General features: G+C 35.4%; 2 protein-coding genes across 2 annotated transcripts in view; both read left to right on the top strand.

Moving 5' to 3' along the window:
- The window catches only part of LOC133183126 (collagen alpha-1(X) chain-like), a 38,005-nt gene that overhangs the window by 6,895 nt on the left and 5,119 nt on the right, over positions 1-25,991 (top strand). The window lies entirely within an intron of this gene.
- Positions 7,529-11,290, top strand: LOC133183769 (uncharacterized). The gene is made up of 7 exons (XM_061318678.1): positions 7,529-7,572; positions 8,848-8,955; positions 9,345-9,406; positions 9,627-9,747; positions 10,243-10,307; positions 10,857-10,937; positions 11,155-11,290. The coding sequence occupies exons 2-7, from the start codon at positions 8,860-8,862 to the stop codon at positions 11,288-11,290; spliced, it is 561 nt and encodes a 186-aa protein (XP_061174662.1). The 5' UTR covers positions 7,529-7,572; positions 8,848-8,859.

Raw genomic sequence — 25,991 nt, 5'->3', positions numbered from 1 at the left:
GTGTCGGGGTAGGGGCCCAAAGCCACATAATAAATTGATTTATTAAATCTTGTGTATATTTTGGATACAAAAGGGCGCCATGGGCGGATACAGGATTTATGATTGGGGGGGGGGACGTGGATAACTTCCCCAGGCAGGGAGTCTGGGGAACGCCTTAAGGTCCCCAGTGGGTCCAGGGCGAAGCCCTGGTGGTGACCCAGGGCGCGAAGCCCCCGGAAGCTCCTGGGTTTACGTGAATTTTAAGAGTCAGTAAAACCAGACACAAAAATAGTGGTACTGATTACTTCCTTTACACAAAAGCCTATAAGATATGAATTTAGTTTGTAACTTACAACACTCTAAAGTCTTTGTAGGAATTTCACGTCTGCTTAAGAATAATGTACAAATTTATTAATCATTCGATAATTTTTATTTCAAATTTACTCTTGAGAAAGCAGAAACTTTGTGTATCTCCAAACTTCGTGAATCTCCGAACTTCGTGTATCTTAGAAGTCGTTCTGATTCATTGTTATTTCAGCAAGGATGCTAGTCAACCTGATATTTGTATGTAACTCTAATGTTATTCCAAAAAGTGGTTTTTTTTTATATTCCATTCACTGACCTACGTCACATGTATCTCCACCGCAGCCAACGAAACAAAATAAACAAACTCGCTGTAACGTACAGTTCCCTTTATAGCAGTATGAAATAAACGAAGCACAATGATACACAAAGAATATCTGAATATTGAAAAATTAAATATTGCAACGTTTGTTTTTATAAGTATTATACATATATGACAGATACACTGTAGGGTAGGGTGGTGTGATTTCGACCGATTATTTTTTTTATATTTAGATTTGTTCAAGTATGTCACTGCCTATTACATGTATTACGCTCAACTTTTACTGGATCCTTTTTCCTTCGGAATACCTTTTACTGTTCAGATTAAATTGTATTATATGTATTATTCGTCATGATATAAAATAAATGTGTTCGATTTACAAGATATGTGTGTTGGGTAACTTCGACCGCACACGGGGTATTTTCGATCGATGTGCAAATATAAATGAAATTATTCGCGTCGTCTCTAATTTAAATATATTACCGCATATTTGAGCTCGTCTCACAATATGCGTCGTTATCAAAGCTCTACTCTGTTATTAATGTCATCATTCGCCTCTTATTTTGCGAGAAACTCATGATTGAGTAAAGTCGGAATTTTGTTATCCACCCATACAGTGTCGGTACTTAGTCACTATGTTTCCGGGTTATCTCCCCTTTTCTATGCATCAATGAAAATTAGGTAGAGTCTATAACATAACCCAGTCACGGATTCCGGGAAAATTATTTCCGGTATGGTTTTCAAATGTACAATTTGCTTTAACACCGAACCCGATTGTATTTTTCGTGACACTGTTTGGAAATCCAAGTAAGGAAAGTTCGAGGTATTGAATGCCGTTATCCTTTCATCTCAGCAACTGTATGAAATGGATGAAGAAACAAGGTAGGAATGTTGTATGAAGATAATTATGATATAGTGAATATGCGGTATTCAAGAAATTCTCAACACCTGGATAAAGTTTTGTAAAGATATAATCACTGATAATAACCGGATTCAAAGAGAGAGGGTGCCAAATTTAGTCTAGTGTTAACAGTTTTTTTTATTATTATTATTATTTTTTCTTATCCATAGTGACACTTGGAAAGATCTGTTCGATGTAAGATCAACATCACTATCTGGGTATGTGACATCTTCCACAAAATTGGACAAGTTGTTATAGGAGTATGATTATGCAACTTCCTCTAGGTTCCGTTGTTTAAAAAGTTCCAAACAATTTGGAAAGGATGTTGGTAAGGTCTTGTTGCGATATTTTATTTTTAAATGCAACTTTAGCAAAATAATTGGGTAGACTTTACTTTACCGGTCCCCAGATCCGCAAGATCCGTGTGCTCATTGCACTATGACATAAGATTTACGTCACTCAACTGATTAGGGTTGATTTTGCACATTTTTCGACTGGTTAGGGTTAGTCTTGCACCCACCTGAAAGATTAGGGTTAGTCCTTGCATAAGTTTTCGACTGATTAGGGTTAGTCTCGCATCCATCCGAGAGATTAGGGTTAGTCCTTGCACATGGGATAGTCTAGCATGGTTTAGCATCCGCCTTGGAGATTTGGGGTAGTCCTCGCATACCATCAGAGAGATTAGGGTCAGTGTCTTGTTCTTTTAGATTAATTAAGAAATTCAGTTGCATCTGTATTTTTTGCAAGATCTTTATTCAGCTTCAACGAGATCTTGTTGGTTTGTTTACATGAAAAAAAATGGCTAAGTAAGAAAGAAATGGCACTAAGCATGCGCCGCACGCGCTTCGTTCACAATTATTTTTTTGTCTCCTTTTCACTGAATAAATAATATTTATTACTTTTTTCAGAGAACAAGGTTAAAAACTTCGTTTAAAAACGAAGTTTTAAACTAAACTTTTAACCGTAGAATTCGATTTTGGGGTCAAAAAGGCTTAAAACCTCATATTTTATTTTTTTTTCGATCGCTCACGCGATCTCATATATACTGAAGTCGCCTACGGTGACACTATAGTTTAGTGCGTTTTTCTGGGGACCGGTAAAGTCGTTCCAAATAATTTCTTGAATCTTCTCATTATTGTAACCATTTTAAGCTCACCTGAACCATAGACTCATGGTGTCGGGTGGTTACATTTTGATTCCATGTTTGACCTGCATGGTTACGACCTATCAAGTGGTTTTGATCTGCTCACAGGTAAGTACATGGGTAGCTGTATATTGATAACGTAATAGCTTTTAAATTAATAATTAAAATATCCATTGTCGATAAAAAAAATCCTATGTAGACAAAAACAAAATGTGAAACTGTTGCAGGTGTTAATTAATTGCTTCAGAACGAAACCACTTGTGTCGAACATGGATTTATGTCGAAACCACACGGGTCGAACAAGTAATAGGAAGGTAACCATCCCCATTCTAGGCTTAGTTGAGCTTATGTCATTGAAATTTGTCCATTGTCTGTGTTGTTGGTGTTTTGGATGTTGTAAACATTTTAAAAACTTCTCAACTTATTCTACAGAAAAGTTGTCATGAGAAGTTGAACTTAGAAACTTTTTTATGTATTTGTTCAAAGTAACACCCCCCCTCCCCCCTTATCAGATTCACATTTGTTAATATCAATTTACACTGAAAATTCTTTTGCGATTACTGTAGATGTAGGAGAGATTGATAAATCCCATATCAGATTTGTGGACACACAGGAAAATGCTGAACCCCATATAGAATATGATGCTATCCCTTTCATTATTATGGGCAAAAAAATCTTGGAATGTCACCAGGGATATGACAGAGACAAACGAAACAACCAAAAGAAACAAAACAAAGCAAGAAAAGATGTAAGTATGCATTATTTATTCTACTTCTAATAAACTAATAATGAGGCAAAGATGAGGACTGAGAAGGATAACCCACTGTCTAGGGTTTCACATTACATTTTATGAGAACTAGACCAGTTGGGCTACGGTATATCCATTCTCTGGGGAACAACATAACCCAGTCACTGAGGAACATAACCCAGTCACTGTTTAACATAACCCAGTCACTGAACAACATAACCCAGTCACTGAACAACATAACCCAGTCACTGAACAACATAACCCAGTCACTGTTTAACATAACCCAGTCACTGTTTAACATAACCCGTCACTGTTTAACATAACCCAGTCACCGAACAACATAACTCAGTCACTGTTTAACCTAACCCAGTCACTGAGGAACATAACCCAGTCACTGGGGAACATAACCCAGTCACTGAACAACATAACCCAGTCACTGTTTAACATAACCCAGTCACTGTTCAACATAACCCAGTCACTGAACAACATAACCCAGTCACTGAGGATCATAACCCAGTCACTGTTCAACATAAGCCAGTCACTAAACAACATAACCCAGTCACTGAGGAACATAACCCAGTCACTGAGGAACATAACCCAGTCACTGTTCAACATAACCCAGTCAATGAACAACATAACCCAGTCACTGAACAACATAACCCAGTCACTGTTCAACATAACCCAGTCACTGTTTAACATTTCCCAGTCACTGTTTAACATAACCCAGTCACTGTTCAACATAACCAAGTCACTGTTCAACATAACCCAGTCACTGTTTAACATAACCCAGTCACTGTTTAACATAACCAAGTCACTGTTCAACATAACCTAGTCACTGAACAACATACCCAGTCACTGAACATCATAACCATGTCACTGAACAGCATAACCCAGTCACAGAGGAACATAACAAAGTCACCGAACAACATAACCAAGTCACCGAACAACATAACCCAGTCACTGTTTAACATAACCCAGTCACTGTTCAACATAACCCAGTCACTGAACAACATAACCATGTCACTGAGGATCATAACCCAGTCACTGTTCAACATAAGCCAGTCACTAAACAACATAACCCAGTCACTGAGGAACATAACCCAGTCACTGAGGAACATAACCCAGTCACTGTTCAACATAACCCAGTCAATGAACAACATAACCCAGTCACTGAACAACATAACCCAGTCACTGTTCAACATAACCCAGTCACTGTTTAACATTACCCAGTCACAGAGGAACATAACAAAGTCACGGAACAACATAACCATGTCACCAAACAACATAACCCAGTCACTGTTTAACATAACCCAGTCAATAAACAACATAACCCAGTCACTGTTTAACATAACCCAGTCACTGTTTAACATTACCCAGTCACTGAGGAACATAACCCAGTCACTGTTCAACATAACCCAGTCATCCTTTAACATAACCCAGTCACTGAACAACATAAGCCAGTCAATAAACAACATAACCCAGTCACTGTTCAACATAACCCAGTCACTGTTTAACATTACCCAGTCACTGAGGAACATAACCCAGTCACTGTTCAACATAACCCAGTCACTGTTCAACATACCCCAGTCACTGTTCAACAAAACCAAGTCACTGAACAACATAACCCAGTCACTGTTTAACATAACCCAGTCACTGTTCAACATAACCCAGTCACTGAGGATCATAACCCAGTCACTGTTTAATATAACCCAGTCACTGAGGAACACAACCCAGTCACTGTTCAACATAACCCAGTCACTGTTCAACATAACCCAGTCACTGAACAACAAAACCCAGTCACTGTTTAACATAACCCAGTCACTAAACAACATAACCCAGTCACTGAGGATCATAACCCAGTCACTGTTTAACATAACCCAGTCACTGAACAACATAACCCAGTCACTGAACAACATAACCCAGTCACTGAACAACATAACCCAGTCACTGTTTAACATAACCCAGTCACTGAGGAACATAACCCAGTCACTGAGGATCATAATCCAGTCACTGTTTAACATAACCCAGTCACTGAACAACATAACCCAGTCACTGCACCTTTATCTCAGCTTAGCTCTTTTTTGTAGTCTGACCACACATACAGACGAAAGCGTAGATTGGTGCAAAACAGCAAGAAGAAAGCTTGTCCTGTTCGAATAAAGATTCGTCATGTTGTGAAGTTTTCAAGCTATTTGGTATGTATTAATTGTATTATAGACTCACTAAAAATTGTATCGATAAATGTAATGTGTAAATATGTTCAGTGTTTATGTGTTGATGTACGTTTTGCTGTTTAATATTTTAAATAAATACAAGACACAATTTACTTTTATATAATTTAAAGCTTTCAAGTAAAGAAAACACACCTCATCATCAAAGGAAACTGGTTAAGAATCTTATTATTATTAGATAATTATTAGAAGCATGTGTACATACAGTTTTATTTTGTCATTTCATTTTTGTAGGTAAATATGTTTTTCTTTTATTTTAGATATATGCCTTGTTCAAAGGTGAGGCATTTGAGAGAGTTCTACAGTTCTTACAGTAAGTATACACAGTTATAAGAGAAAGCAATTCCCTTTGATTATGTAGAGCTAGGTTTAATAATTTTTTTTTAATTGATAAACAAATCTGTGTTTTAGGAGGGAAATGAGGTTTACCCATTATAATATCTTTCATTCAAATATTTTTTTTTCATCAAAAGCTGACAAATAGAAAACTGCCAAAGATATTTTCTTCAGACCTTTTAACAATATAAGCAGAGGGGAAAAAAAATAGAATATTATTTGATCTTTGATATAAAAATGGCCTATGAACTTTTTAAGCAGAACTTTGGACTTATAGTCACAGAACAAAACATATACGAGTAAACAGTTGTAGTAACTCAGGCAGTAATGAAAGATGCTGTCAACACATACTATCAGAAAACAGCCGGTTTGTCAGATTGCTTCTTTAGTTAAATTTTGTAAGTACCTCGATAACAGACTAATGCAAAACTTCAAGAGAGATTAATCCCTTGTATATTTAATGAATGAAAATCCAGTGTATCGATGCAAGCAGATCCACTTTTATTTTTTTAGCAGATTATCAAAATTAATGAAACTTGAGATTGTTAAGACATTTTGACGATATGATCCATATTCTGTAAGGTGATACCATATATATAACATATAATGCCATATTTACACATATATCTATATAAAAATTGCTACAGCTGTATATGTACATTTAGAAAATTATTGTGTTAATGAGTGTAGTGTAAATTTAAGAGTGCAGTGCTGTTTTTTTTTGTTGTTTTTTTTTAGCTCACCTGAGCCGAAGGCTCAAGTGAGCTTTTCTGATCACATTTTGTCCGTCGTCCGTCCGTCCGTCTGTCCGTCTGTCTGTCCATCTGTCTGTCTGTCCGTCCGTCTGTAAACTTTTCACATTTTTGACTTCTTCTCAAGAACCACTGGGCCACTTTTGACCAAACTTGGTACAAAGCATCCTTGGGTGAAGGGGAATTTAAATTGTTAAAATGAAGGGCCAAGTCCCCTCACAAGGAGAGATAATCAAGAGAAGACAAAAATAGGGTGGGGTCATTAAAAAATCTTCTTCTCAAGAACCACAGGGCCAGTAAAGCTGAAACTTATATGAAAGCATCCTGGGGTAGTGTAGATTCTAAATTGTTAAAATCATGACCCCCGGGGGTAGGGCGGGGCCACAATAGGGAATCCAAGTTTTACATTGAAATATATAGGAAAAATCTTTAAAAATCTTCTTCTCAAGAACCACTGGGCCAGAAAAGCTGAAACATATGTGGAAGCATCCTTTGGTAGTGTAGATTCTAAATTGTTCAAACAGGACCCCCCGGGGTAGGGAGGGGCCACAATAGGTATTACAAGGGGGGGGGGGGAATCTGGTAAAGAACAGCATGGCCAAAGTTACTCAGGTGAGCGATGTGGCTGGCCCATGGGCCTCTTGTTTTGCTTTTGTTTTTTTTTTTTTTTTTTTTTTTTTTTTACATCTAGTCATTTTATAATTTTACTGGACAACCCTTGTATTTTGGTCATAGCGATATAGATGATACAAATGAAAATTCTTATTAAATGTACTAGTCATTAATTCATCATATTTTTTCCACTAAACAGATATCAGAATGCAATGCCTGGTTGCACAAGAGTGTAAAAGCTGAAGTGAGTATAATAATAATAATTAATATACATGCAATTCACACCTTTAGTATATAAATGCATTCCAATGTCTTTCTGGTTACTTTCCATGTCACCTGACCCATTAAATATCTGATGAAACAAATTCTTCTGGTGTCCATCATACTATTTTTAAACTATTTACATTATAAAAATAAAACATTATTATGATGTTTTAGGGTAACACATTAAATTGATATCCTGTGAAAACCATTGCTGTCTGATGCAAAGCTGAGGTCGGTCATCAATGGTTTTCAAGGGATAACAATCTCACATGTTACCCTAAAAACATATTATTAGCTCACCTGAGCTGAAAGCTCAAGTGAGCTCTTCTGATCACCCGTTGTCCGTCTGTTAATTTTTCACATTTTCATCTTCTTCTCAAGAACCACTGGGCCAATTTTAACCAAAGTTGGTACAAAGCATCCTTTGGTGAAGGGGAAATTAAATTGTTAAAATCAGGGGCAAACCCCCTTACAAGGGGAGATAATCAAGAAAAGGCAAAAATAGGATGGGGTCATTAAAAAATCTTCTTAAGAGCCACTTGGCCAGAAAAGCTTAAACTCATGTGGAATCATGCTGGAGTAGTGTAGATTCTAAATTGTTAAAATCATGATCCCCGGGGTAAGAGTTGGGCCACAATAGGAATCAAATTTTTACATTGAAATATATATGAAAAAATCCTTGGAGATCTCCTTTTCAAGAACCACTGGGCCAGATATGCTGAAATTTATGTGGAAGCATCCTGGAGTAGTGAAGATTACAAATTGTTAAAATCATACTCCTGGGGGTAGGGTGTGGCCACAATAGGTATAACATTGGGGAAAGTCTGGTGAAGAACAGCAGGGCCAAAGTTACTCAGGTGAGTGTTGTGGTCCATGGGCCTCCAGTTTTTATAATGTAAATAGTTTAAAGATATCATGATGGACACCAGGCAGTAATGGTTTTCAAGGGATAACCTTAAAAATTTAATATTTTCCTTTGTTATACCAAATCTATTTAGAATAAAGCATTTAAAAAAAAGAACCCACAGTAAACCATACGGGTATACATTCTGCCCAATTTTGCACTGTTACCCGTCGTCATGCAATGTCACCGTTGCTATGTAATGTTACGTGGAGGGCATAGTTTACACATGCGGTAGGGTAGCAGTACTTTTTAACAAATGTTTTTAAACCAATCAAATTTGACTTAACATAAAAGTATAACAATAAGGTTTGTCTATATTGTTCATGAAAAATTAACATTTTTTGTTTATAGACTGAACAGTCCATGAAACTGGTTAACATTTTGTGCGAATGGCCAAGGATGGATCTTCCCATAAACAAGGGAACAGGAAACATACAAGGCTACAATATAGCAACGATGGTAATTTTTAGTATCTGTTGCATGCATGGTTATCTAACAGCCCTGGGTTCAGAATTTAATTCTGTCTTATTTATCACTCAATTTTACTGTTTATTTCACACAATCATATGGTGTGATCTGACTTTCTGATCAGTTTTCTGAATCCATATCAACACTTTCTGAAACTGACTCAATCTTCAGGTCAAGTTAGAGAAATTTATTAAGAATTGATGTTTAGATATATAAACAGCATGATATATATATAAAAGCTCAACAATGAAGATTATAGTTAAAAAGGGGATAGTATAGCCTGCTCTAAGTGATTAGTAATAGTTCTATAACACTACCTGTTTATGGCAGAGAGATTTTCAGGAGAAAAATTGCCTATAATTATTTAAAAATTTTAACAGTTTGCAAAAGACATCAAAACAAAGCTGAAGGAAATATTGGAAATAGAAGAGGGTGATAAGAGGTAAATAATAAACATTGAAAGCAGCCTATTTACTTTTAAATTGTCTTCATTAAATTTATGGGCAATAAAATGATATTCCATTTATTGGAAATTAAAGAGATTTTATGGTATGTCTTTCATAGTTTAACACTGTTTCATGCACTTTGGTTTACAAGATGTACCGTAACAACTGGTTAAAATTAAATTAACTTGATCGAGTGTTATAATATTCCTTATACAGGTGTTATGAACCACACTGGGGACATCTGCGATGGATTGACAGGAATGACTTGACCAACCATAATGTGATGAATAACTCTGTGAAAGGAATGGAAGAAAGAAATAAACTTTTTCATAAAGAGGTAACATCCATATGTACTCTCTCTAGATTTTAATGTATAAGCATACAATGTATTTTACAAGGCTAGTCCTGCATATTCTTGCTCATGTGCAGGTGTTGTTACGGATATTGATTTATAACATGATTGTTTTCTTTTTTCTTTCTCTACTCATGATATATATATATATATATATATATATATATATATATATATATATATATATATATATATATATATATATATATATACAGTTGAACTTTGGTATCTCGAACACGGATATCTCGAATCTTATGGATATGTCGAAGTGTGATTTGGAAGTCCCAAACACTTAATATTTTAAGTATTTTACCCCCAATATCTCGAACCCTCAGATATCTCGAAGTTTATTCTCGGTCCCATTGAGTTGGAGATAATGAGGTTTGACTGTATATATATATGCGTGAGTGTGTGGGTGTGTATGTGTGTGTGTTAGAGAAGGAAACAAGTTTATTTGCCTATTTTTTTCCCTCCCAATAGAGATGGGCTGAAATGAGTGCTCTTGTTTTAGAAGAATTTGGCTTGTTTAAACCAAAAACAATCATGTAAGTTTATACCTCAATTTAATTTGCTATTCTATATTATATAGCTATATAAACTTACCACGGAAGATGAATCTTAACCTGTCACCTTTAGAGTTTTGTGAATATTTAACTCTTGGAGTGAAGTAAATTGTCATCAAGACTTCATATAAGTCCGACTAAGATTTATAAATAAATTTCTAGACATACATCATCAGTACATCTGCTTACTAAGGATTGATTTCAAGAGGTAGACATAATGTACCCATTAAAGAATATTGTATGTACTGTAAAAAAAATTTTTTTTTTGGTGATAACTTTATTTTTGCATATTAGCGAGACTGTTTGTAGGGGAAAATTTCATTCACACATAATATTCCTCTTATAAAGATTATATAGGGCAGACACCAAAAGTTGTGAAAATTTTGTTTTGCTTGTAAATATCAAATAAAAGAAGCACACATTTTGCACCAAGCTAATTCCACTCCCCCTTTTCAACAAATTAAAGACGACTTAGTCATGTTCAGCATTCTTCATTGTACTTTTTTAATAAAAAAAATTTGTCGATTTTAGTGGTCTCTTCAGTCCTCCAGGATATTACCTTAGTTTGAAAAACTGCAATAATGGAAAGCTTATGGCAACACTGGAAGATGAGTATGATATTTTTTTATTCATCCTTGTTGAAGAAAATGGAGAGGCATATTGTGTAATGTCAGTCAGGGGTTATTTTTGTAACTAAATTGTTAACTTTTAAAGTAAACCATATGTCTCTTCATATCCATAATTTAATCATAATTCATGTCTGATTTTTTCTTGATTTGATTGATCTCCATAGACAACTTTATTCTTAATTATTTTCATTCTCTTTTAGGACAGGACAGAGATTGAATGAAGGAGTAAGATACTTTAAGGATGTATTGCTTGTAGAAGCAAGAATCATTATCGCTTCTGTTGTCAAGAACATAACATATAGAGAAGCTGAAGAACTTCTCTATCCATTGAAATAACAAATTTATGTTCCGGTTGATTGAGTTTGCAAATTTGATATATATTGGAATATTTCAATTGTGATAGCATTGCAAAAGATGTTCTACATCAATTGCTATATGACATGTTGAACAATATTTGTTTGCAGATTCTTTACAGTTATTATATATCACCATCTGATGAAATATTGTTATAATGTAAAATGGACTCTGTCAGGGCTCATGATCAATTGTACTTGTTTACTCTAGATGAACTCATAAACTCTAATAATTGTGATTTCATTCAAATCAAATCCACACCAGACCAAGCTGTTTTATCATTAATTCCTACTAGAAACATTAGTTTAAATGTAGGAAAAATTTGATAAAATTTGATGTAATTTGACTTTGAAAATATCTATTAAAGTTTTGTTTTTCTGACAAGTGAAATGAATTTCACATGCAGAATTCATACCATTGGATTTGGGTGTAATTTAAAAGGAACACTTGTGCAGCCATGCATTATTTCTTAAATAGTGCCTGTAATACATTTGTATGGTCTTAATATTGTGTGGCCATTTTTTTCCCCTAGGATTAATTGATCTGCGTTATTTTTATCTTTAAGTTCCTCAGTGACTAAACCCAATTTGTATAAAAATTGGGAGCAGAGGTCTAGAAAAAGGCTTAACATTAGTTTATGTTCCAAATAATGATAGTGTCAAATAAATTATTTTCCTTACCACTTTCGTATATATGCCTTATATATGGAGACCAAATTATGCACATTAATTCATATTCAATGCTTGGGTTATGTTTCTCAGTGACTGGGTTATGTTGTTCAGTGACTGGGTTATGTTCCTCAGTGACTGGGTTATGTTGTTGAGTGACTGGGTTATGCTGTTGAGAGACTGGGTTATGTTGAACAGTGACTGGGTTATGTTGTCCTGTGACTTGGTTATGTTGTTCTGTGACTGGGTTATGTTGTTCTGTGACCGGGTTATGCTGTTCTGTGACTGGGTTATGTTTCTCATTGACTGGGTATGTTCCTCAGTGACATGGTTATGTTGTTCAGTGACTGGGTTATGTTGTACAGTGACTGGGTTATGTTATACAGTGACTGGCTTATGTTAAACAGTGACTGGGTTATGTTGTATAGTGACTGGGTTATGTTGTATAGTGACTGGGTTATGTTCCTCGGTGACTGGCTTATGTTAAACAGTGACATGGTTATGTTGTTCAGTGACTGGGTTATGTTAAACAGTGGCTGGGTTATGTGGAACGGTGACTGGGTTATGTTAAACAGTGACTGGGTTATGTTGTTCAGTGACTAGGTTATGTGCCTCAGTGACTGGCTTATGTTAAACAGTGACATGGTTATGTTGTTCAGTGACTGGGTTATGTTAAACTGTGGCTGGGTTATGTGGAACAGTGACTGGGTTATGTTAAACAGTGACTGGGTTATGTTGTTCAGTGACTTGGTTATGTTAAACAGTGACATGGTTATGTTGAACAGTGACTAGGTTATGTTGTCCTGTGACTGGGTTATGTTGTTCTGTGACCGGGTTATGCTGTTCTGTGACTGGGTTATGTTTCTCTGTGACTGGGTATGTTCCTCAGTGACATGGTTATGTTGTTCAGTGACTGGGTTATGTTGTACAGTGACTGGGTTATGTTATACAGTGACTGGCTTATGTTAAACAGTGACTGGGTTATGTTGTATAGTGACTTGGTTATGTTGTATAGTGACTGGGTTATGTTAAACAGTGACTGGGTTATGTTAAACAGTGACATGGTTATGTTGTTCAGTGACTGGGTTATGTTAAACTGTGGCTGGGTTATGTGGAACAGTGACTGGGTTATGTTAAACAGTGACTGGGTTATGTTGTTCAGTGACTTGGTTATGTTAAACAGTGACATGGTTATGTTGAACAGTGACTAGGTTATGTTGTCCTGTGACTGGGTTATGTTGTTCTGTGACCGGGTTATGCTGTTCTTTGACTGGGTTATGTTTCTCTGTGACTGGGTATGTTCCTCAGTGACATGGTTATGTTGTTCAGTGACTGGGTTATGTTGTACAGTGACTGGGTTATGTTATACAGTGACTGGCTTATGTTAAACAGTGACTGGGTTATGTTGTATAGTGACTGGGTTATGTTGTATAGTGACTGGGTTATGTTAAACAGTGACTGGGTTATGTTAAACAGTGACATGGTTATGTTGTTCAGTGACTGGGTTATGTTTAACAGTGGCTTGGTTATGTGGAACGGTGACTGGGTTATGTTGTTCAGTGACTGGGTTATGTTGTTCAGTGACTGGGTTATGTGCCTCAGTGACTGGCTTATGTTAAACAGTGACATGGTTATGTTGTTCAGTGACTGGGTTATGTTAAACTGTGGCTTGGTTATGTGGAACAGTGACTGGGTTATGTTAAACAGTGACTGGGTTATGTTGTTCAGTGACTTGGTTATGTTAAACAGTGACATGGTTATGTTGTTCAGTGAATGGGTTATGCTAAACAGTGACGGTGCTATGTTGTTTATTGACTGGGTAATGTTGAACAGTGACTGGGTTATGTTGTTCAGTGACTGGGTTATGTTAAACAGTGACTGGGTTATGTTCCTCAGTGACTGGCTTATGTTAAACAGTGACATGGTTATGTTGTTCAGTGACTGGGTTATGTTTAACAGTGGCTGGGTTATGTGGAACGGTGACTGGGTTATGTTGTTCAGTGACTGGGTTATGTTATATAGTGACTGGGTTATGTTGTTCAGTGACAGGGTTATGTTAAACAGTGACTGGGTTATGTTGTTCAGTGACTGGGTTATGTTGAACAGTGACTGGGTTATGTTGTTCAGTGACTGGGTTGTGTTAAACAGTGGCTGGGTTATGTTCAGTGACTGGGTTATATTAAACAGTGACTGGGTTATGTTGAACAGTGACTGGGTTATGTTGTTCAGTGACTAGGTTATGTTGAACAGTGACTGGATTATAATGGACAGTGACTGGGTTATGTTAAACAGTGACTGGGTTATGTTAAACAGTGACTGGGTTATGTTAATCAGTGACTGGGTTATGTTGTTCAGTGACTGGGTTATGTTAAACAGTGACATGGGTATGTTGTTCAGTGACTGGGTTATGTTAAACAGTGGCTGGGTTATGTTGTTCAGTTACTGGGTTATGTTCCTCAGTGACTGGGTTATGTTAAACAGTGACATGGGTATGTTGTTCAGTGACTGGGTTATGTTAAACAGTGACTGGGTTATGTTAAACAGTGACTGGGTTTTGTTGTTCAGTGACTGGATTATGTTTCTCTGTGACTGGGTTATGGGTTAGGTTTCCCAATGATGGGTTTTGTTGTACAGTAACTGGGTTATGTTTCTCAGACTGGGTTATGTTCCTCTGTGACTGGGTTATATTGCGCAGGGACTGGTTTATGTTGATCGGAGACTGAGTTATGTTGTTCAGTGACTGGGTTATATATCTCTGTGACTAGGTTCTGTTGTTGAGTGACTGAATTATGTTTCTCTGTGACTGGGTAATGTTGTTCAAAAACTAAGTTATGTTTCTCAGTGACAGGGTTATGTTGTACAGTAACTGGGTTATGTTTCTCTCTGGGTTATGTTGTTGAGAGACTGGGTTATGTTGCTCGGTGACTGGGTAATGATTTTCAGTGACTGGGTTATGTTATTCAGGGACTGGGATTTGGTTCTCAGTAACTGGGTTATATTTTTCAGTGACTGGGGTATGCTGTTAAGCCTGGGTTATGTTGAACTGTGACTGGGTTAGGTTTCCCAGTGACTGGGTTTTGTTGTACAGTGACTGGGTAATGTTGTTCAGTGACTGGGTTATGTTAAACAGTGACTGGGTTATGTTGTTCAGTGACTGGGTTATGTTGTTCAGTGACTGGGTTATGTTCCTCAGTGACTGGCTTATGTTAAACAGTGACATGGTTATGTTGTTCAGTGACTGGGTTATGTTTAACAGTGGCTGGGTTAAGTGGAAGGTTGACTGGGTTATTTTAAACAGTGACTTGGTTATGTTGTATAGTGACTGGGTTATGTTAAACAGTGACTGGGTTATGTTGTTCAGTGACTGGGTTATGTTGTTCAGTGACAGGGTTATGTTTAACAGTGACTGGGTTATGTTAAACAGTGACTGTGTTATGTTCCTCAGTGACTGGGTTATGTTCCTCAGTGACTGGGTTATGTTGAACAGTGACTGGGTTTTGTTGTTCAGTGACTGGGTTATGTTTCTCTGTGACTAGGTTATGTTGAACTGTGACTAGGTTATGTTGAACTGTGACTTGGTTTTGTTGTACAGTAACTGGGTTATGTTTCTCAGTGACTGGGTAATGTTGTTCAAAAACTAAGTTATGTTTTTCAGTGTCAGGGTTATGTTGTACAGTGACTGGGTTATGTTTCTCTCTGGGTTATGTTGTTGAGAGACTGGGTTATGATGTTGAGAGACTGGGTTATGTTGCACGGTGACTTGGTAATGATTTTCAGTGACTGGGTTATGTTATTCAGGGACTGGGATTTGGTTCTCAGTAACTGGGTTATATTTTTCAGTGACCTGGTTATGCTGTTGAGAGACTGGGTTATGTTGAACTGTGACTGGGTTAGGTTTCCCAGTGACTGGGTTTTGTTGTACAGTGACTGGGTTATGTTGTTCAGTGACTGGGTTATGTTAAACAGTGACTGGGTTTTGTTGTACAGTGACTGGGTAATGTTGTTCAGTGACTGGGTTTTGTTAAACAGTGACTTGGTTTTGTTAAACAGTGACTGGGTTATGCTGTTTCATTTAAGCTTGCAATTGAGAAAGAAAAAGAAAAAAAGAGAAAGAAAAGCTAGAACAGTGCAGTTTAGAGGGATTCACTTGTAACATATTGAAGTGATTGCCAAAAAAAAAAAATTAAAATATAACAACCCATTTTTGCCAGAAAGTTTTATAGTCAGTAAGTTTTTTATCATCTTTTACAGTGTATTTCAAAGCTAAAATGGGATTTAAATAAATATAGAAAACCATGAATATCTACTAAATTATGTGTGTTCATTATCTCACAGTTGAACAGTGAATTGGTTATGTTATTGATTGGGTATAATATGTTGAACAGTGACTAGGTTAGGCTTTCCAATGACTGAGTAAAGTTTCACAGTGACTAGGTTATGTTGTTCAAAGACTAGATAAAATTGGTTTGTAACTGGGAAATTTTTTTCTGTGACCTAATGGCTATAAACCAGGGTCATATTAAAGAATCATCACTTCTTGTAAAACTGCAAGTCAACAAATTAGGGATTTTTGTTTTTTCACTGTATGTGATTGTCTTTATGGGCGGGATTCCTTTTACCCTCGGAAGATTAGCGTAAGAAATAATTATTGAGAAAGACAAGTCTTTTCTGCTGTGCATACACTAGATGGCATACACACATGCTAACTAGGTCACTAGTTCTACCAGTGGCTAAACGCAATCTATTAATTTATCATGTTATAACTATTAAATACCCTAACCTTCGTGAAAGTCGTTCATTCGCCTGAATGTCTTAATATTAAGACTCCGATTATGGCTATTGATCGTATTATTTACCACACACCATAGTGTTTACAAAACTATATTGCATCGGGATCGAATATGCGTTATATTACAAAAAACCATACCGGAAATAATTTTCCCGAAAACCGTGACTGGGTTATGTTATAGACTCTACCTCAATGAAAGTGAAAGGTGGGTGATGAAAGTATCTGATTTAATTTTTGTATTTTGAAATCGTCACCTTCAATTTAACCATTGAACTATTTATATTCTTGACTTGTTGTGGTTGATGTTGATATATGTGATGGTTGATGTTGATATATGTGATGTTGACTTTGAAAATTATATCTCATATTGAGTAAATCTAAAGCAAAATTATGTAATATAATTGATATAATTAATTATAATTAATATAATTAAAGATAATTTGTGTTGAAATGTGTCCGTAGCACGATTGAGGTCAACCCAGCGTGCTACTTTTCCCGTCAGGGAGGGCACAACTTAATTGTTGATGTTGGGGGATGTGCCAGTTTGCCGGCTGCCCCACTGTTGTGTAGACCACTGTGGACAATACCTGCCAACTCGAATAAAACATATAAAATAAATAAAGCATTTGTTTTAAATATATTAAGGTCTTTGATAAATATATATTAATTTAAATTATTCTGCTGTAAAACATAAAAGTTTGTGAAAAAATGCTGACAAAAAGAAAAAAGTAATTTTCAAAATGTACCTAATTTGAAGACATTAAGTCCACCAGCTGCCTAGAGACTGATTTACCGATTTGTCAAGGCATGCTACAAATGTACATGTATATATATGCGCAGGCATCTAAACCGCATGTAAACAAAACATGATTTTTTCACGGTTATAGAACTAGTTTCTACGGAGTATTCTTTGTACATAATACTTATCCTAATACTTTTTTATACGGACGGTGGTCATGATTTTTTTCTGGTAACAAATAGCATTGCGTCATTTTCATTGGTCGAACTGAGTTACCTGCTGACGCCGTATTCATGCAGAGGGTAACTTCGGCCGATTTCTGTTCAGCTGATTTGCATTTTATTTGTAAAAACTAAATACTATAAATTTAAAAGGTATGAATTTAAGTGCAAATTTAAACATAGTTGATAAATTTCACGCCAGGAATATCCACTGTGTCTTTCTGTATATCCAAGATATTTTCAGAGGTGATAAACTGATAATTCCCCGCAATGGTTTAAAAAGACTCGTCCGTAATTTTTCGGGCGATAAAGTTTCTTCTTGGATATAATTTTCCAGTGAAGAAATAAATTTCGCCTATTATTATCGACATTGATTTGTATATGAAAAATGCATTTTCTTTCTGCATAAAATAGATGTGTGTACACCATAATGGGTTATAAACAAATTATTTTAAGGTATTTATGAACGGTCGAAATTAACCAGGTGGTCGAAGTTACACTTTGACCATCCTAACCTATATCCTGACGTTAAAAAAGTCTTGTATCTATGTAAGTAAATTACTGCATAGTTACACCATTTGATAAATAAATACATCAATCAGTGGATAGGTTTGTAACGTAGACCGTCTGATTTTAAATTCATTTATTTACCTCACTCGGCACACCTCGGCCGATTCGTACCTCATCTGGATGAAGGTGACGGAATCAGCCGAGGTTTGCCGAATGTTATTTACCTTCGACCAGCCTTTAAGGTATCCGACCCTTATTAGGACCTAATTTTCTAACCTTAAATATCCATCCTGTATTAAATACTTTATTAATTCAAAGCATTTTAGAGTAGTAAAGGATTTACCCAGAGAAATTTTCAAAAATATAATTACCTAAGCAGTAATTAATTAATGAAGATTGCATTGATGTTTATGGGGACACGCAAATTTTTGAAAATAAAAATTTAAATACTAAGCATATCCAAAAATGCTGTAGTGGAAAGATGTATTCAATTACAAGGAATAGAAAAGCGATTGAAAACTAAAGTTTTACGAGATAGATTTCTTTAGAATTGATTTTTATTAATTAAAAGCAAAGGGGGATAACTCTTCAAGGACAGGACAAGGTCAAAAATTAGGACACATTCCGCTCTTACATATTGATACTAAAACATGAAGATAATGTCTACTTATACTGAGTATTCAGCCAATATATATCTGTTATACATTCAAATTCACTGAATCTGAGGCTATTATGGGTCGGATATCTTAAATATCGCAGTATTTTTCCTTGCATCATGATAGGAAATTGACAAGTGCTGTTTACCCTTCAAACGAAATCGGGAGACGTTTTCCGGTTTGAATAATTATGAGATAATATTCATAGCCTAGGGAATGCAAGGTTTTCAGACTTGATTTTTAAGAAAACCGATACTTGGTCGTAAAATAAAATTACCATTTTTTAATTGACCATTAATTATAAAACCAAAGTATGGCATTATTAATATTAGTCATGTCATATTTTGAAAATTTTAGGGGGGGGGGGGTCGTGCGCCCCCACGCCCCCCTTAAATCTGCCAGTAGGGGCAGGCCCCCTGAACCTCCTCTAAATCTGCCAGTGTTTTCTTTCATTATAAGGACTTGTAGAATAAGCGAAATACTCCAGACATTTAATAAAAATCTCAAACCCGATCTAAAACGCGTTGACAAAGTCAAACCAGACGGTTTTAGTTTTTAGGGCATTTTTACAGTGATATGAGAAAAGTCGGATAATTGCTGTTAATTTTAAGAAATAAAGTTCTGCATTTTTCAACCTCGTTCGGTATAATATAATTTACTGATAATTTTTTCCATTAAGGAGGAACACATGGACGAAGGATAAAAAAAAAGCGGTATTCTGCATGTCCATGTACACTTCATTGCTATAATTGCGTACTCGGGATTAAACCCAAAATCCTTCGTTACATTGTATTTGGGTATAATTTTCACATGTTCTCAGGCGGATAATCATTTATTTTTATCTGTCTAAAGACAATAATTTCAGTAAATAGAGAAATGTTTTTATTTCGTCGTTTTTCTCTCATCCTTTTGGTTTACAGGTTTGCTTTGTACACAAAAGCGTGTGTTCATATACCGCTGTTTCTACACGCTATCGATGTGATCGGGGAGAACATGATATCCTCCAGAAATTTACTTCTTATGAAAACACTTAATGAAAACATATTAGGTGAAAATATATATACCCGTTAGTATCTCAGTACCTTAGTACCGACCTGTTTAATTGCAATGTCACCAACCGTAACGATCGCTGGCCAGGACTTGAATATAATTTATTACCGTTATTAAAACAACTCGTCAGCTGAGCGGACCTATGATTTAAACAGTAAAATAGGGAAATTCCAGAGTTCGAAGTGTATTTATTCTGGGCGCTCTTCCACATAAACAAATTAAACCGCATTTACGCGTACTTACATGCATGTACAAGTAATTCGTGTCATGGGTAAATTCATTTTATTAGATGAAATAAAACAAATGCATAAGATTAATCTTCCTAAACAGCACGTTTTTAAAACACAATCTATCTGATATAACTGACGGTATAAAATAACAAAGAAAATAACGGGTTTGTGTTTGTATTTAATTTGGAATGAGAACAAATCTTAACCTGTCAAATCACTTATAAAACATACTTCGTTTTCCAGACACTAATTGCCATGCGTAATCTTCACATGCACTGACCAAGAGGTCACAAGTTTGAAATGTATGGCTTCTCATTGCGTGAGTTTTGTCAACACATGTCGGAGTAGACTATCTAAGCCAATTGATTCCCAAAGAAAACTGCATAGGAAGGGCTTTTGAACGGGTAAAATTCATTCGACGCTCGATAGAATTTTCAAATACAAGTGAAAGATTTAGGTTACTTGCGTCCGACCTAGTATTTTGTATGCAATAATATTGTAAGTTAGGAAGAAAATAATACAAACTCAAAAGTACTTAATTTTATTTTCGATTTTCCTGACAATTAAAAATGTGACCTCAACATACAATTATCGTGATAATTATATATATCCTGTATAATGTTCATGAAAGAAATAGCAACTCGTTAAATAATAACAAAGAGAGATAAATAAACTGTTTCTTTAATACGCAAACAAAGTGGTCTTCTCGGCATTCAAAATGCATTGAATTTGAAGTGAATAAGTGAAAGGCAGTTAAGACTAGCTGATTAAAACGAGCGAGTGATAATAAACAGTAAGACGAAATCATATGAAAGATTCGAAATTATTTTAAAGTAATTTTCCACAAAGCGCAATTATCTCAACAATGCAATGTTTATAAGAATAAATATGCAACTTTCTTGTAATTCAGCGAATAAAATAGAAATTGAAATGTACTAGCGACTTAATCAAAGATATGAAATAATCTGAAAGGTTCAACATATTTATACACTCATCACTTAGTTAAAATGTATTTGGAATGGCCATTCTATGGTTTGTTTTGTGTATGACCTTAGGTCGCTGGTTCACACGCCGATTGATCCTCGGTGACCTCCTTTGCCACGCGCTATCGAGGGAGGGGTTACATAATTGTAAACACACAAGGTGAATGTAAAAGGCGTGTACTTACTGGCTGTGAATAGTCTATGTTTAAAGTTTTGTTTTATTTTCTAACTTTATTGTTTGTTTTTATATGATAAGAAGAAAAGGTTATCTCTTTTTTTCCCTGTTTAGTAGACTGGTTTATCCAAATTTGAAAACAAACGAAATAAAAGGGAAAGTTGTCAGTAAATAATTTGGAAATAAAGCACAAAATACTTCAAGAACTTGATTCTAAAGAATATTAGCATCTAATAGAGCAAGGTTTATTATTTATAGTAAGTTTATCTTAATTACACGCATAAAGAGCTCTTGTTTACTTGCTGAATGAAAACACTTACCTGTATATGTGTTATGCTTCTAGCTCATTTAGAACACAAGACTCAAACAAAATAACGTTTTCATGAGATTAATAAGATGTTAAAGAACAACTTTATTTGCGGCAGCTATTTCGAAATATTTACCGTTTTTGAGTTATAAAGCAAAAACTTTAAAGGACCCCAGATCCCTAATTTTAGGGGCCAGACCCTTTTTAGTGGTGTCAAATGAAAGGCCTTAAAATTGTGCACAACTTTTGTTCTACATGTCTTATCAAAATATTTTTAGTTTAGAAGATAAAAAAGAAAATATGTGTAAATTTTCGGTCTTTTAGGCGTTCTAATTTTTGACCCCTCTCTAGCGCCATTTTGAATACAGAAATTGAAAAACAAAAACCGATGTGCACAACTTCAATGCTTCTATTATTTAAATTCGGTAAAATTTCTACTTCAGTTCTTTTAGTCTCTGAGCCTTTGTCTGGAAATGAAGCCCCCTAAATTTTCATTTAAAGGGAAATAACCCAAAAGCGGAAGTGGATTTTTGAAATGTTTGACAACATTCTGATAGAGTTTTGTAACGTCTATAAACCTTGCAAATTTGAGCAAAATACGTTGAAAAATGAGCGAGATATGAGGTCTCAAAGTTGGCGTCTAGGAAAAAAAAAAAAGAATAATAAGAACTAGAGCGAGCTCGTTGCAAAGCAACGATTAGGTCTTCCGTTGGAGCTGCGGAAAGAAGTGACCTTGAGTCAAGGTCATGCCACACTCTAAAGTTATACATGTAAGCAATCTTGTAAGGGGAAGCAACTTACAATATTTCGCTAGGAAAAACTGTAAAGGAATGTACGTGACCTTGAACATTCCAAATGACCTTGCGTCAAGCCATGACACACTCTCGTCATAAAACCCAATCTGTGTGTTACCGACTTGAAAAGTTCACAGTGACACGTCATGTTTTTTTAGTCCATACATAAGTCAAAACATCTTATCCATAGTGACCTTGAACTTGAGTCAAGGCCATGTCACACTCTGCATGATACCAGCAATGTTTCACTAGTACAAATACGGTAGCGAAATTACAGTTTCTCTGTCAGTGACCTTGACTCGACCAAATGACCTTGCATCAAGGCCATAACACACACTGGTTAAGAACAATCCCAATCTGTGGTTTCTGAATGGATAAGTTCAGCCATGTTTTTTCAGATCATACAGCGAGTCGGAATAATTTGTTAGGTTCAACACAATGATTTAAAAATTCATTGAGAATGTTTTATGCCCAGTTTGGATAAATAGTAAAACGTGGAGATCGGCCCTTTGGATGAGACCGTATAAGGTCTCGTGTCGGGGTAAGTGCTAGCATGAAAAGGATCTCTCATGCTATAAATTTTGAATTTACCGGGTGGCAGTAAATACAAAATTTACAACATGACATGTAAATTTTGTATTAACTGACAACCGGTAAGTTCAAAATTTACAACATGATAGATCCATGGCACTTGATTCTACCTCTGATTTCAAGAGATTTGCACTGTTCCTGATTTGTATTGTTTGAATGGTCTTTTAAGCTTGAATGCTGAACAGGTGCTTGTGGACAGGACAACCCCCCCCCCCCCCCCAATATACACCCCGGGGTCCGAGAATATTTTTATTTGTCTTTTTCCATAAATTAATCTTCTAGTACACATTTACAATGTATCCCATATGAAAAATCCAAAAAATAACGTAGAATTAACGTTTTATTAAAAAATCATACCCGCGGTATTATGAAATAGAGAAGGTAAGTCACTTCCATTTGTTAACACTGGACCCCTCTTGGATATCGGGCCTCAAATATCATATACCTACCACATGTCACCAAAATATGTTATTATATCTTGTTTCGGTAGATAATCTTTGTCTTTAATCGTGCTATTTAATTGCCTATGCATTCCACAATAATCCGAGTATTCATCGTCAAACGTAAGAAATGTAAGATTTGGAAATGTCAAAGTAGAAATTATACGGAAGTGATGCAGAAACGACACCTAGCGGGTAACTCTCGAGTTCCGAGTGTTACAGAATTAAGGGAAAAGCCAGAGGTCTATGGAAAAGTTCAGGAAAATTTTGATAAAGAAGTCGAAATCGATTCATTAGAATTTAAATTTTGCTGCAGATTTGAGTTAGGGTAGTCATCAATATTCTTTTTAAAGGATTTTATCACTCAAACCAAATAGCGTTTTAAAAACGCTTTCTAACTGCACTTAACCAGTTTGTAAAATTTTCCTGTTGTTCTTCATACTCACATAATAATTGTTTATAACATGTCCGCAGAATGCAATTATTTGTATTGAGCAACTTACACCAATATTTCAGAATTCGAAGTTTTCTTTGAACATACATTGGGCATCTACCAAATTCGAAATAAACCATTAAGTTATTTGTAGATTTTCGAAGCGACATAATTTTCTTCAAAAAGATAATATGTACTTGCTCAACATGTGGGGCTTTATGAAATCCCCACATCTCACATTCATAATGAAAAACAGAATCTATACATATGTATCAAATAAAAAGAGTGTAGTCTCCACATTTAGATTATTCTCTTTCACTCTTTTCCACAAAGAAAAAGTACATTTTTCCTTAACATTTCACCTGTGGAATGCTGATCATTTTCTCCGTATTCCATCATTTACTGCTCAAAGGCCGTAAGTACCATGTACATTATAAAATGTATAAATTTTCAGCCATTCACCATTTATATCCTATTAAAATTTTAATTCCATCTATTTTGTTAACATTAAATTGCTGGAAATATAGTCAAAAAATCCGGAATGAAAATAATAAATGTTAAAAGTGAAATTTATTAATTTTCGGAAGTGCAATGCAAAATTCCGGAAATCAAATGCACCGAAAATGGTACCTCCCCCCACCCAAAGAAACTATTAGTACACACTTCGACGCTCAATTGACCACTCCAATGAACGCATTAAATCGTTACATTTTCTAAGTTTTAGAAATAAAATAAAAGACCTCAAAAAGTTTATAAAATAATGATATTAATCGTTGCAGACCTTGTTTTTCATTCATTTGACGATTCGCGAAGAACAAATGTCGCGTATGATTATTGGTTTACATTAAAATACATGTAGGTTGTGGATTTCTCTCGGAATTCAACACCAGCCCTCACCTATATGTATACGTACCTGAACAAACCAACCGATTGACATTTTCGGCTCTAAAGAAAAACATTGTATTCTTTAAAGGGGGGAGGGGGGTACGTATCGTGATGAGAGAAAATTTGATCACCTGTCAGTCCATTAAACATTAAAGATTATTTTGGAATATTTGTATACAACTGCGTGGCTTTCTTAGAACCAAATTAGTATTTGTTGGAAAAATTAAATAATTATTTAGATGTTTAAGATTTGTGACATATTTGTAAGAACCACTTTATTTACCAACAAAGTTTCACCCTTACATGGACGCCGTGATATACACATGTATTTGATTGGCTGTTTAATTACGGTACCATTCGGATATATTGCCATTCAAAGGACCAACACATTTTTTTTTAATTTGGATAAAAAGTCCGACAATTTTCAACCACGTTTGCTATAATTTTACCGAATCGGATCTTTTTTCCGTATAGTCGAAATGCATGGACGAAGGATAAAAAACTGTATGCTGATCAATCAAAACATCATTGCGATTGTGTATTTAATTTATGGAGACATGTTTTTTTTCTGTTTTTCCTTATCTGTGAATTACCCGTTTGCTTTGTACACAAGCATGTGTATTCTGAAAGCTCAGGATGTATTTAGTTTGGGCGCTCTTCCATGTAAAACTGCATGTACTTATAAGCATGTATCCGTAAAATCGTGTATTGGGATATTCTGTTTATTCGACGAAATAAAAGAAATGCATAAGTAAATCATTCTGTACAATACAATTATAAGTTTGGTAGCAAATAATGCAAACTCAGAAGTGATTAATTTAATTTTCGATTTTCCCGAGAATTGAAAACGTCACCCCCACTTACAATTATTATGCATGTGTACATGCAGTTTAAAACATGAGACAGAAAAATAAATTGTTGCAAACCTAGTGGTTAAGTCGGCAATTAAAATGCATAAAACTTAAAATGAATAAATACACAGGCGGATAAGATAATGATAAAAAGTAAGCGTGAGATAGAGTGAAATAAAATAATATTGAAGATTTGAAATGATTTTAAACACAATTTTCTATTAATCGCTATGAGTACACATTGCTTTTTAACACCGATCGCTAATCTCTGCGGCCACGTGTGAACGACGAGTGGGTTACAGATTTTGAAGTAAAACACAGAGACAGAACGGAATGTAAACTGTCTGTTGTAAGAAGGCGT

Source organism: Saccostrea echinata, unplaced genomic scaffold (genome assembly GCF_033153115.1).
Source record: "Saccostrea echinata isolate AGI-Se365-2 ecotype Australia unplaced genomic scaffold, CSIRO_AGI_Sech_v1 ptg000009l, whole genome shotgun sequence".
In the NCBI taxonomy this organism is placed as follows: Eukaryota; Metazoa; Mollusca; class Bivalvia; order Ostreida; family Ostreidae; genus Saccostrea; species Saccostrea echinata.
Note: the sequence above shows the minus strand (reverse complement) of the source record. Positions and strands in the feature narration are given on the sequence as shown.

Bases quoted from the DNA above. Each gene is read 5' to 3' on its own strand.
- LOC133183769 (XM_061318678.1), top strand. From the start codon at position 8,860: ATGAAACTGGTTAACATTTTGTGCGAATGGCCAAGGATGGATCTTCCC. The intron at 8,956-9,344 runs GTAATTTTTAGT...AAATTTTAACAG, and splicing joins GCTACAATATAGCAACGATG to TTTGCAAAAGACATCAAAAC. The intron at 9,748-10,242 runs GTAACATCCATA...CCCTCCCAATAG, and splicing joins ATAAACTTTTTCATAAAGAG to AGATGGGCTGAAATGAGTGC.